At 44.6% G+C, this 12,505-nt stretch overlaps 1 protein-coding gene across 1 annotated transcript in view; it reads left to right on the top strand.

Moving 5' to 3' along the window:
* Positions 1–12,505, top strand: part of LOC135914507 (cytochrome P450 3A11-like) — a 42,632-nt gene that overhangs the window by 9,447 nt on the left and 20,680 nt on the right. Inside the window, exons 5-7 of the mRNA XM_065447393.2 lie at positions 1,498–1,623; positions 5,343–5,592; positions 11,526–11,656. Of these exons, the coding sequence (XP_065303465.1) occupies positions 1,498–1,623; positions 5,343–5,592; positions 11,526–11,656 (507 nt within the window). The remainder of the gene's footprint in view (positions 1–1,497; positions 1,624–5,342; positions 5,593–11,525; positions 11,657–12,505) is intronic.

The raw sequence follows: 12,505 nt of genomic DNA on the forward strand, positions 1-12,505 counted from the left end.
TATTACAGGCTTCAGGCATGCATCGTGTTGGAAAACTGAAGGAAGTTTGCATTGAAAGGGACATCCTGCAACCTGATAGTGAAATTTATGCACACTTTCGTATTTTTAGTCGATGTCTGATTGTGAGAAAAGCAGAAGGGCAATCTCTTTCTTGCTTTGTGCGAAACTACATGTGCTTCTATGTTGTACGAATTGACTGAGCAACTTTCCTAAATGCGTGCTGCATCTGTGTCTTTGTTCATAAAGCATCGATGGAATGCCAAAACAGCAGCTGAATTGTTAGTTTACAAAAAAAGTTACCAATCGAAGGGCTCAGCAGTGCTTTTGAAAACAAAATTGGCTCATCTTGTGTTAGACTGAAGTTAAGTCCTTCGAAAGATCCTCGAATTTTCTGAATGCAGTAAGGGGTCATCTTTCATGATCGCACATTTACTTGCGATAGCAATCAGCATTTCATTTCCCATTGTGGACATCTCAGTACACAGCACTCAACTCTTTGTAGTGCCTATCTTCAATTGTACTTTGTTTTCAAAGGGGAAAAAGTTTCTTGCAGACTTCTGATCCAAATCTATTAGCATGCATTAATAGCAGCACTGACAGGAAAGCACATGTTGGACAACTGAAAAAATATATATATATCGAAGTGCATACCTGAACTATAATCATTATGAATTTATTGTCGCTATTGCTGTCTGAAAAAGCTCAAGAAATTCAACAGTTTAGAGCAAGTGTGAAGAGCCAGAGTGTTTGAACACCCCGTTGAAGTGTACTGTTGCGTTGAATGGCAGAAGCTGGTGGGAAGCAAAATTTTTTAATGGGACCCAGTCACACTTGTCTGTCAAGCTTTCGTACAACATTGCAGTGACGTAGATAGGCCTCCGAATAAAGTTATTCAGAAAGACCAATTACCAGCAGAGCTATAGGGAGTATATGATGTTTGTCAATTGAAACCTCTTTGACTCTTCTTTTGCACTAATTATAGCAGTAATAGGGAGCAGTGAAACAGCTGTTATGTCCACATAGCCGCGTGAAAGTGAGAAATCTTATTTCTCTCTTTCACCGGGAAGCTGTTGGTATCTCAGCTGTCTTCCATCAATTCAGATGCTGATCACGCTCCATACTGTCTGCTGCGGCTTAGGTTTGCAATCCGGCATCTTGTATTGCTCGTGATCACTTCTTTTGATAGGCCAGTGGCATGTGCACCTGTCACCTCACGTCACTAGCAGGTCGAATTCCCACCAGGGAGCAACAGTGTTGCGCTCTAACAGTGCCCTGTGTGTGTCTGCTGCACAGATCATCATAACCTGTCCTAGGTGTTCATAAATGTGTATCCTACCTGTAGAATGTGTTTGTTCATTGCTCTTTAGGGGCGGTTCAAAACCTGTTTAAATATGGCTTGTGGTGCCTCTACATGGGCATCTTGACGAGTCATAGCAGGTGAGAAAATTTTCACGTCGTCTTTCCTTATGCATTTCTCTTGCATACGGGCCAGTGCAGGTGGTGTCCGTGGCATCGCGCCACCACCGCATTGCCAGGACAAGCCTCACCAATGCTCCAAGTGAGCGATGGAAGGAAATGCGCAGCCTCATGACGCCTGCATACAAATCAAGCTCCATGAAATCGGTGAGAACTGTTCTGCAGTGCCATGCATTGTTTGCCTGCTAATGACAGCACTAAAATGAAACATACTAATGAAGGAAAGAAGGACTTGAAGAAGTGTAAGGAATGGGGTGTAGTAGCATGATGCAAATGTGTGTTTTTTAGTAGAGCTCTACAAGTTATGTGCCATCTTCTCTGTTGTTTCAAGTTCTCTTGGGTCTGTACAGTAATTTCTTTACTAGCCATGGTGGCTCAGTGGCTATGGCACATTGCTGCTGAGGACGATTTTGTGGGTTTGATTTTCAGTGTCAGTGCAGTACTCCAATGGGGGCACAACACAAAAACGCTTCTGTACTGAGATTTGGTTGTGTGATTACGAAAACCCAAATGGTCAGACTTAATGTTGAGTCCACTGCACCACTATGGCACCTTTGACATCACCTGTGTTGCTTTTATATGTTTAGTTCGAACAAGCAAGAATTTAAGTGACAGCCATTGCTTTTGGTGGGAGCTGAAGAAATTTTGATAACCGTGCGCCTGAGAGTGCGTAAAATTGGCAGATTTTTGTTACTGCTACGTGTGACCTGCCTGAAGTTTATTTCAATAGTGTTTTGAAGTTCCTAAAATGTGTGTTTGCAGCTACGGGGACAATGCTTAATCTTCAGTATTAAAGTTAGGGCATTCTCAGATCATGAACAGCAGGTTGCCATTATCCCTCAAGAGAAAAGTGTATAATAGCTGTGTCATACCAGTACTCACCTACGGGGCAGAAACCTGGAGGCTTACGAAAAGGGTTCTACTTAAATTAAGGACGACGCAACGAGCTATTGAAAGAAGAATGATAGGTGTAACGTTAAGGGATAAGAAAAGAGCAGATTGGGTGAGGGAACAAACGCGAGTTAATGATATCTTAGTTGAAATCAAGAAAAAGAAATGGGCATGGGCAGGACACGTAATGAGGAGGGAACATAACTGATGGTCATTAAGAGTTACAGAATGGATTCCAAGAGAAGGGAAGCGTAGCAGAGGACGGCAGAAAGTTAGGTGGGCGGATGTGATTAAGAAGTTTGCAGGGACGGCATGGCCACACATAGTACATGACCGGGAATGTTGGAGAAATACGGGAGAGACCTTTGCCCTGCAGTGGGCGTAACCAGGCTGATGATGATGATGATGATGATGATTAAAGTTAAATTGCAGTCGCGCTGCTCTCGCCATCATTGTACTTTTGTAAACATTTCATGATGAGCAGTATGATACCTTTGCACGTCTCATGATGCCACTCTCTAAACTGTTCATTGGATACAACCACCCTAGCAGTACGACAGTGACTAATGAACCAAATAGGGACTACAACATATTACTATCGTTGTTTTACCTTTGGCTGGTGACTGCTTTCACCAAATACTAATCACTCTTGTTATGGTATCGCTATCGTGCAACACATTCAGGCTGTTTGAGAAACTGTGTTGTCATTGCCCATAGTGAGGCATGCCTCTATAACGAAATAGTATGCAAATACTTTAGTGCACTCTCGGATTGAGATGAGCACTATGGACTGCACTGGAAGTTATGACAATGCATGTAATAGCAGGTGGACTCGGGCAGTGGACATTTATCTGTTGACATGCTGTCGGTGTCACTGTTATCAATACCTAGCTGTGTTCAAGGTGTCTACCAACCAGGAAAACTGGGAAAACCGGGAATTCTCAGAGATTTTAAGTAGTCTGGAAATACTCAGGGAAAACTCGGGGAACTTGTGCTTCTACCAAGGGAAAATCAGCTGTAATTTTATTGAAAGTGTACAAAAGTCACGGTAGTGCAGGTTCGAGTAACAGAGGGATCAAAACGAATCGTATTTTGACGCTGTGTCATCTACCGGAGAAGTTTCCCGTGTGCAATCAACGACTGACTTTTCGGATGCCCGATAATTCGGACAGCTTCGCGGTGCCACCACTTACCCCATAGAGTCAATGTATAAGAACGTCTGAAATTTCGGACGTAAGAATGCTTCGCCGTGCGATTTCCGGACTTTTTGCGTGACCGCAGGTCCAAAATGGCATTAATCAAAGCCACTATTGCCACCGTTTTGATTACCTCACCGTCTTGAACCGGTGCTCTCAGATTTAGACTTAGAGAGTTCTGTGGCGAGCACAGTGTTACCCCCTGACCGTTCGGCGTCCATGGCGTGAAAGGTCGTCTAATGAGCGCGCTTTCTCTTATGTACCCTTCCTCCTCTCCTACCACCTGGCCTGTGCTCTAGCTCGCTTAGAGCAGCGCGCCCCCTTGCGAACGCTCACTGTGGGGCTGGAGCGATCTGTTGGCCCAGCGGGAAACCTTCGCCTGACGTGACAGACGCACGCTGACAACCACGCTCAACAGACATTGCGAGCCCCTAAACAGCTCCACTGTTAAAAAGCTTTTCTTTCGGCAGACAGCACAAGAAACAACCTTTGTATTTATTATTATTTTGTTATTGTGCTATTTGCTGTCAAGAAAGAGCATCTACTTTCTTGTATTACTGCCACTGGCCCTGAGAAGAGATGATAATGAAATAAACTTTGTTAAAATGATGTAGCCAACAAATTGTGTATGTCACCCTCAGGTGAGTGGCTTCCTTAGTAGGGGATGCAATGTGAATACGGAACGCTTGAGATGGGGCTACAGTAGCACTTGTCCGTGCCTGTCCTTTCACCCTTGCTTTGTTTTTTGTTTTCTTTGGCACATCAAATTTACTGGTTCTCTGAATAAACAGAAAGTGGAAACCTAGGATTCAGTGCAAAGGAGTGTTGCATGTTGTGCTATGCATTGGTGAGTAAAAGCAATAGACGCAGCCCACACAGCCATGCTCTTTCCTGCACATATTGTGTGTATTTACACCTTACGCTGTGGTCAGTGGTCGACGGTCAGTCAGTGGTCAGTGGGAGTTTTACTGGCATAACAGTTGACTGAAAACTGACTTTGCTGTGTAGAAATTGTTTTCACAATGCCATCGTCATCACCATGTCGCGTGGTCGTTATTATGTTGTCTACATTGTCAGGCCATCTCCTCATTTTGGTTCTCACCATTTGGCAGAGGAAAACAAAATTTAACCAACCACTGCCACTTGGGGTCAAACTCGTCTCCCTGTCGTGTGATGTACATTTGGGATCAGGACATGTTAATATCACTGAGCTCTTGCACAATACTCATGCTTAAGAATTTGTGTGGGGTCTCATGTCCTATGCAGCCTCTGAAAATGGTGACATTAAGGCACCTGTTTAGGAGAGAGTAAGAAGCAATGCTTTAGTGGATGAAGACGACATTGTACACCTCACTGAGAAGTTGTTTTTCAGTAGAGAACTCCATTAGTATTACGAGGAGACAGTGAGCAAGATGGCAGTTATACTTGAAAATCGGTGTTAGAGATGGGACCAGCGTAAGAAGACTGACGTGCATGCGCGTCTCGTCTTTAACTATGCAGCTTTCAAGAGTGCAGCCATGCAAACTTGCCAAGCTGTTTGTACTTTTGAAGATGACAGTGTCCACTGTAAAAGCCTGCTGATGTCACAGCAAATGAGGTCAGAGGTCGAGGAATCATTGAAGTCTGTATTTCAGATTTATTTTTTAGCAATAAATCTCTGAAACCTTGTTAAATGGTAATCTTTGATTTAGGGCACTTTTCCACTGGAAAATTGTTTATAACATGGGATGAACAGTAAGTGTTTCAAGCTCAAGAATCGCTGCTCTGCATGCATTACAGATGCTGTCACTTGTTGAAAACTGCGTGGACACCTTCATGAAGGTTGTTGCGGCCAAGCAGCAAGAAGCAGCTGCCACGGAAATGCGGGAGCTCTTCCAGAAGCTCTCCATGGACATCATTGCACGCTCTGCGTTTGGCACTGAGACTGGAATCCAGCTAAGTCAAGGAGACTCGGATGCTGACACACTGCTGGCCTTGATCCAGGACAGACTGGGAGAATATAAGAAGGGCTGGCTGATGTACTTTGCAAGTAAAACTTGTCACCTTACCTTTCACAACGACTAGCATTTACTTCTCTGGAAAGTTTGTGTGTGCAAATGCCTCTGTTAAGCTAGTATGAAAGGCTAGCACGAAAGTGTGTTTAGCTTTAGATGAGTCTTGTTGAGCTGTACTCGCTTCGTTTATTGGCTAAAATTTCTACAAAAGTGAGTTAACATGAATTCTTGTAAGTAGGAGGCTTTTAGAATGTTTTCAAAGATAAGAAAGTGCTGCTTATTGGAGATGCTTTGTGTAGCATTTTGCTACACATTGTGCTGTCACTTATTAAAGTAAAGATTTCTTGAGATCCTGTACTGGGCTCGCTAGGGGTTGCCCGGAGCATAGCGCACGTGGAAGTCTCACATCTTGCGTCTCTCAAGCACAGCACACACAACACTTAAAAAAAAACTGAAGCATGAATGCATCATTTATGCCAAGCGATGTACTGACGTGGAAGTGTGCCATCTCTCGAGCACAGTGCACACAATCCATACGTCACACAATATGCTACGTCAAGCACACTAGACTCAAGCATCAACGTATCAGTCATATCAAGCAATGCACTTACATGAACATGTTTACGGGTAATCTTGTGACACAGTCAATGTTGGATTTTACGGACTTCCTAGGGGCCATGAAAAACGGAAAAAGAAGGGCAGTCTGCAAAAATGAATGCGTGCTTTACTGCCCTGAAATTGGCTGAAATGAAAAAGTTGAAATTGCCACATGCACATACAAAATGGCTTTGTTGTCCTGCCAATACACTTATTGGGCATATTGGTGCTCGCAGTGTGACAGGAGACCACTGTGACAGGACACTGCTGTATTGCAGCGAAGCTGAATTTTGGGAACTGACATAAAGCAACGCTTGACACTTGCACATTTTTCCGTGCTTCAAAGCCATCCATGCGGACAACAAAGGCAGAGTTGGTGCCGTTGCTGACAAGGGCGAGTGCTTTAAATGGAAAATATGGCACTGTACAGCCGGAAGCTTAGTAGCAAACGTTGTAGCAGATAGGCATAGCATTGCTGTAATGGCTGCGGCTGCCAGGGGATCGGTGTGCAAGAGCACTGGTTCCACACTGCGAGATAACCGAAGTGGCGGCAGTGGTAGCTTTGATGAATACTATTTCGGACCTGCATACATGGCAAAATGTTCAGAAAATCGGAATGATTTCTGCATCTGAAATTTCTGACATCCTTATACATCAGCTCTATGTTGTATCGGCGGTGTCACGAAGACGTCCAAATTGTCGGGCATGTCCGAAAAATGAGCTGTTGCATTAAAAAATTTTTTTCACTGTAAATGCGAGTGGTGGCGAGAGGAGACCACCAGAAATGCCTAGGGATACTTTCGAAAAAGCGTAACGACGAAAGGGAACTTCAGTGCTGTGAAGCAAGCAATGTCGGACACCAGCATTAGGCAACATGTCTGCATCTAGAAATGCCATAAACGCCTTGAAAGCTTCGCATTTTTTGTAGAAACCCGCGAAGGACCACATAGAAAGAGCTGTCGATGAGCAAACATGGCAATTTAATGAGACAACAGTGACGATGACGATGATAGCAGGTGATCAAGGAAGAAGTTTCTGCACACTCCCTGCCCCAGCAGGAAGCGTCATTTTCGTGTCCTCGGCAAAGAGACAGTCCAGTTACACCATATAAAAATGATCCTTAAGTTCCAGTAGGCCAGATGATGCAAAGGAAACCTAGCACAGGTGGCGTTCACTGGATTGTGTAAATTCGCCTTGTGATCAGTATTCACCAGGATCGGTGCCCTGTCCTTGCATTGCAACAGAATGCACAGTTGTGCTTTGTTTTGTAGTTTCAGTTCTGGTGTGCACACGTAGTGGTGTTAGACGACATTGCTCAATGTTAAACACCAGAAGTTGGCGTTTATATGTGGTCGTTGCTTGGTCTTCCTTGAAACAGTGTGAATGTCGTCAAGAGATGTGCAGTGTTGGCAAAACAGTTGGCACAATGGACACCTTGTTCTGCCTTTGCACTGCTTTGATGTTGTGTAGATGATATCCCGTCTCTGATGCATCGTTGTCCATGCTTTGCTAAATATTGCTACACCAAGGACGAATCAGTAAGACGAACAACTACATATATACAGGTTATATATACATAAGTGGTGTCAGTGCTGACCAGTTAGATTCACAGCGCAAGCCCAGTTCGTTCTTCCTCTTTTCTCGAGTGATGGTGCCCATGCGCCTCGTTCAAACAATCAAATACCACATGCGTGTAACAATATCTGTGCCATTAATACCCTTAATGGTCAGACGTTAGTTGTTTGTGCCACGTAGGATTCTTTGGAAGTTTAGCTGTTAGTTTTGACAGTGGCAGACAGGGCAGTGCCCAGACGCTCTTCTATGTTGATTGCGCAGTGACCATGGGGCTCCTCTTGCCGGTGCCTGTATTGGCTGGAATTCATTTTGCTTCGGTTCATGCTTGCGCCTTCGTGGTCATCAATACAATGAGTATCCGTTCCATTCCCTTGCCTGGACGGCACCATGACTCTTCGATGAAAATGAGGTCTTTGTGGACTGCTGGACTGCTCATCAGAGACACTGTTGAGCTACATGTTGCTTTTTGAACCATTCACATCTCCTGCACACTGCACGAAGGCTCTTTCGGTATCCCTGTGGCTAAAAGAGCTACTTCTTCATCATCCTTGTGCTTTCGGCGAGTCTCGAAAGTCCGAGATGGTCAGTTGATGGCTGTCTTCGGTTCTATCATCCACATCACTAACCACGTTACTACCGGTTTTACTCGCAACACTTTGTCTTCAGTAGGTACTTCCATGTCAATGAAGATGTTTTCTCTTTATGCCGTTTTTTTCTTCTATGTGCTTCAATGTGGCCATGGCTTGTAGCTTCGGTCTTACAGTCTTTTACCAGTTGTATATTTTGCAATGCTTCAAGGCACAAGAGTAAAAGGATGTTCATTCTGCTTCCTGTGACCTGTGACACATCTTCATTTTTTACACTGTCTTATCTCAACAGCAAGTCTGGTTTTAGACTTTAGTGTAACCATTTTACCTCTGTAATCTACCTGAATAGTATATTCTTCCTATATTAATAAGGGAAAATCAGACATCCACCCGTTCGTAGCAACTGCTACAACTGCTCCTTTGTAGCAGTTGCTATGAACGGGTGGATGTCTGATTTTTCCTTGTTAATTACTTCTCTCCACCTTGCGGATTTCCGCAGAACTATTACGTCAAATTCTTCATATAGGTCATCGTCAGAGATCAGTACGTCGATCTTTTCATCTAGAAAATGAAGCCTTTCCTCAAGCATTTCAAGATGGCGGCTCATGAGGTGAAGTTGAGCCGTTGTGGCCTCACTGAAAGCCACGTCAATATTGTCGAAAACGAGGCTTAACGTAGTTCTGATCAGTGCCCTATTCATGTCAGCTTGGCCTCCTTGTAGCAGGGAACTGTCGGTGGGTGGATGAGGGTCGCCGATAGCGTTGACTCTGTTCTTCCCAGTGAATCTACTCGTGGGCTCATCATCAGTTAGTCCTGGGGGCTGTTCGGTCATTGATTAATACTGCTCCCGGGTTTCACAGCACCATTTTGTAGAAACTTGTGAGGACCACACAGGAAGAGTGGTCAATGAGCAAAAAAAAAAAAAAAAGAAAAGTGAAGTAACTGAGACAAGCTGGGAAATTCAGCTTATAATTCCAGCGCATTGTTTCAACTTTAAAAGAGCATAAACATTTTTACAAATTTTCTTGCTCTGTGTACCTTTGACAACATTGGTAATAAAATAAGTTGAAAAGTTGCTCTCCTTTCATGCTGTAAAGGCTTAATTTTGTTTGCACCATGCTAAAGCATGTAGTACAATGCAAATAGAATACCCAATTTTGCAATAATTGATTGCTAGGGCACATAGCCAGGCTAGTTGGTTTGGACTCATTATAGACAATGTTTTTCATATTCTTGGTCTCCGTTGTATTGCGCTCTCCTTGTCATTAAGAATTGATTGATTAGTTGATTCTTTATGATTAATTGTTCGGTTGATGGGACATGACCCAAAGCAACACAAGGCCTAGTAATAATCCTGCAGTTGGGGGTGCGCAATCATATTTGACGACCTCCAGTTCATTAATATTTACATAGGTAAGTGCACGTTAGCGCATTTCTTTACATTTGCGCCCATTAGAGTGTGGTCATTGCAATAGGGGATTCAATGTGCAACCTCCTGTTCAGCAGCAGAATTGAAAATCACAGAGCCATGACATTAGAGCTACTGTACTTACTTGAATATAGGTTGAGCGTGGATATCGGTCGACCCCGACGTATTGAACTTACCAAGAAACAAGAAATAATAATGTGAATGTAGGTCAAGCCACATCTCTATAGAAAAACGGGAAACCTTGAGATACACCTTTATTTGCAATAATCTCGGCTACCGAATCTCGTTAGTTTATGCCATAAGCTGTATCCTCGTTGGAACTGCTACAGAAGTCATCCCCGCCAGATGCCGTTTCGTACGATATCTTGGGTGCCAAGGTTTGCGATTGAGAACACATAAAATGACCGACTACAGTTATGCTTCCTTTTTTAATGGTTAATTCATTCCTGGAAAGCACCATCTCTCGGCACCAATGTTCAGAATATGGCCAAAGTGCATTCGTGTGGTACGTCTAAACAAGAAAAAGTGCAAGGCACACATGAGGTCGATAGCTGTAGGCGCCCGCAATGGCACCTTTCCCACAGTACTCGCTTGCCCATGTCACATTAAAATGCCGCCACACATTCGGTTTCCTATTCCAGTGCCAGTAAACCTCCTTGCAGGTTGTTGCACGTTGCCATTTACAGCTGTCGCCGCCAACCTGATGCAATAAGCATCTTCACTCACCTGTTACAGCGCACGTGTGGTTTAAGAAGCGTACCGCACGCCTTTAATAGGCAGTAGCCCAAACACCACCACCACCGCAGACTTCGCGAAGTGAGCTTCATGTTTCGCTTTCGTGGCATCCTGGCATCATATTCCAGTGTTGCCCACCAGCTCGATTTAGTTTTGGTTTCCCATTCATGTCTTGAAATGACTACGCATGTCTCGGGTCGCTTGGGACACACGAGTCTTGACGCGTGTCAGTATCTTGTGCCGCAATGATTCTTGCCGAGTCTGCACGCCAAGACGTGCTGCCAAAATACACTGCCTGACGCAGCTGCTGACCCCGGCCAAATTTAAGGAGCGTATGTAAGCTTGCCGAAGCCACATACACAATGTGCATCTTCGGTCGCTCGGGCCCCGGCATGCGTCGGCAAATCATTATGCAACGATTCGCGTTGTGCTTTTATTTGCATACATATCAGCTGCAGCTCACTTTGACGAATTCTGTAGTGAATTTGGATTGTAAGTTTTCTCGGTTAGTGTGTTTTTTTCTTGCGCTTTTTTCCAAAACGTACGACTGAGGTTGTACTGCAAAAAGATAGAAAGTTGGGCGAGTTGGTACGGTAACACTGTGCTCACTCACTCGTCATTGTGTCAGATATACCTATGACCCCGGGTAGCCTTCAGAGTGCTCCAATGTGCTGTTTATGCCGCACAGCAGCACAGCTTTCACGTTCTTGCTATGAAGTTGATTGCTGGGTTCTTTGGGCGAAATTGTAATTAATTTAAAGTCTGTGCACATTCACGAACTCGTATTTGTGAATGTCCAATGAGCCTGCCTCTGCTTAGAATACGTGTTTCACTGTCTTGTCAGGACCAATTTCTTTGAAAGAAGGATCAACCAATTTTTTCAAGCACTGTTGATTACTTCAGGGTTTTGAATTCCGGTGAACCGTTTCTCTCATTTTGATGTCGTGTGTGTAAATGGAGCACTATGAACATCAATGCGGAAGCCTATGTCAGTAAACTGGCCTATCATCGCTGACTTGGCTAAATGTGGTCTTTGTTCTTGCAGACTGTTTTCCAGAATTTGACTACCTGTGGAGATTTCTGCTCTCCCGTGGCAAACACACTGTGAAGACACCAACAGACTACATTAAGAACAACCTAGTTTCGATCATCGAACAGAGGCGAGCAAACAAGCAGGTATGTTCAATAAGCTTTTAATGTGTTCACATTCTTTGGATACTTGAGGCACTTCCTGGAGCCAACTATCTATAAATTTATGTATGCTTGTATTGTCGGGCCCTTGGGCCCTCCTCTGCAGCGTGCACGGGGGAAGCCTTTAAAACACGCGCCACAACAGCACTCGTCGCATAGAACATGTGCATCGATCGCGTTAGCGTAAGAACTCGCACAGGGGCTGCCGGGAAGGCGGCTGCCCGATGAGAAGGCAGTGGAGACGGCACTCGGGGCTTCTTTGGGGTGCGGGCCTGGTGAGGCGCTGGGGGGCATAGCCCGCCTAGGTTTTTTCCAGAGCGTGCTGCAGAGCGAGGGAGAAGCGCTTCTGCATTATGTACACGTGAAAGAGTGCCTTTGTTGTACGCTGTCACAACTATGTCTGTGCGCCCGGTTTGGTGCTTGCTTGCTTTTTCGCCTTACGCATTCTGTTATCGACCTTAAGATTGTGGTGGTTGAGGGTTTGTAACTGCGGTTCTTTCGTCGCTCCCTTTTGCTCGTACATTTAGTTGCCTCGATCGCTCTTCTGCTGCTTGCTTCTTCGTCTTGTTCTTTTCCACTATCGGCTGCGAGACTGCGGTAATTCTTTCAGAGCTTCATTACATCATAAATTAAAGTGGTTTCTGTTCTTTGCGCCACTGGTCCTTTGTCGTGCTGGTCGTGGCTCGCGGACCCCCTTAGCGAAGGTGAAGGGCCTTCAGTATCTAACCATATTCCCGAATACCTGGGTCACTGGCTAGTCCGTGTCCGAAGGGTTCGCACTTCAGGATGCTGTGCTGAGATAACAAGGTTCGAAATGAACCGTTGGACCAACTT

The sequence above is a fragment of the Dermacentor albipictus genome, chromosome 8, assembly GCF_038994185.2.
Source record: "Dermacentor albipictus isolate Rhodes 1998 colony chromosome 8, USDA_Dalb.pri_finalv2, whole genome shotgun sequence".
In the NCBI taxonomy this organism is placed as follows: Eukaryota; Metazoa; Arthropoda; class Arachnida; order Ixodida; family Ixodidae; genus Dermacentor; species Dermacentor albipictus.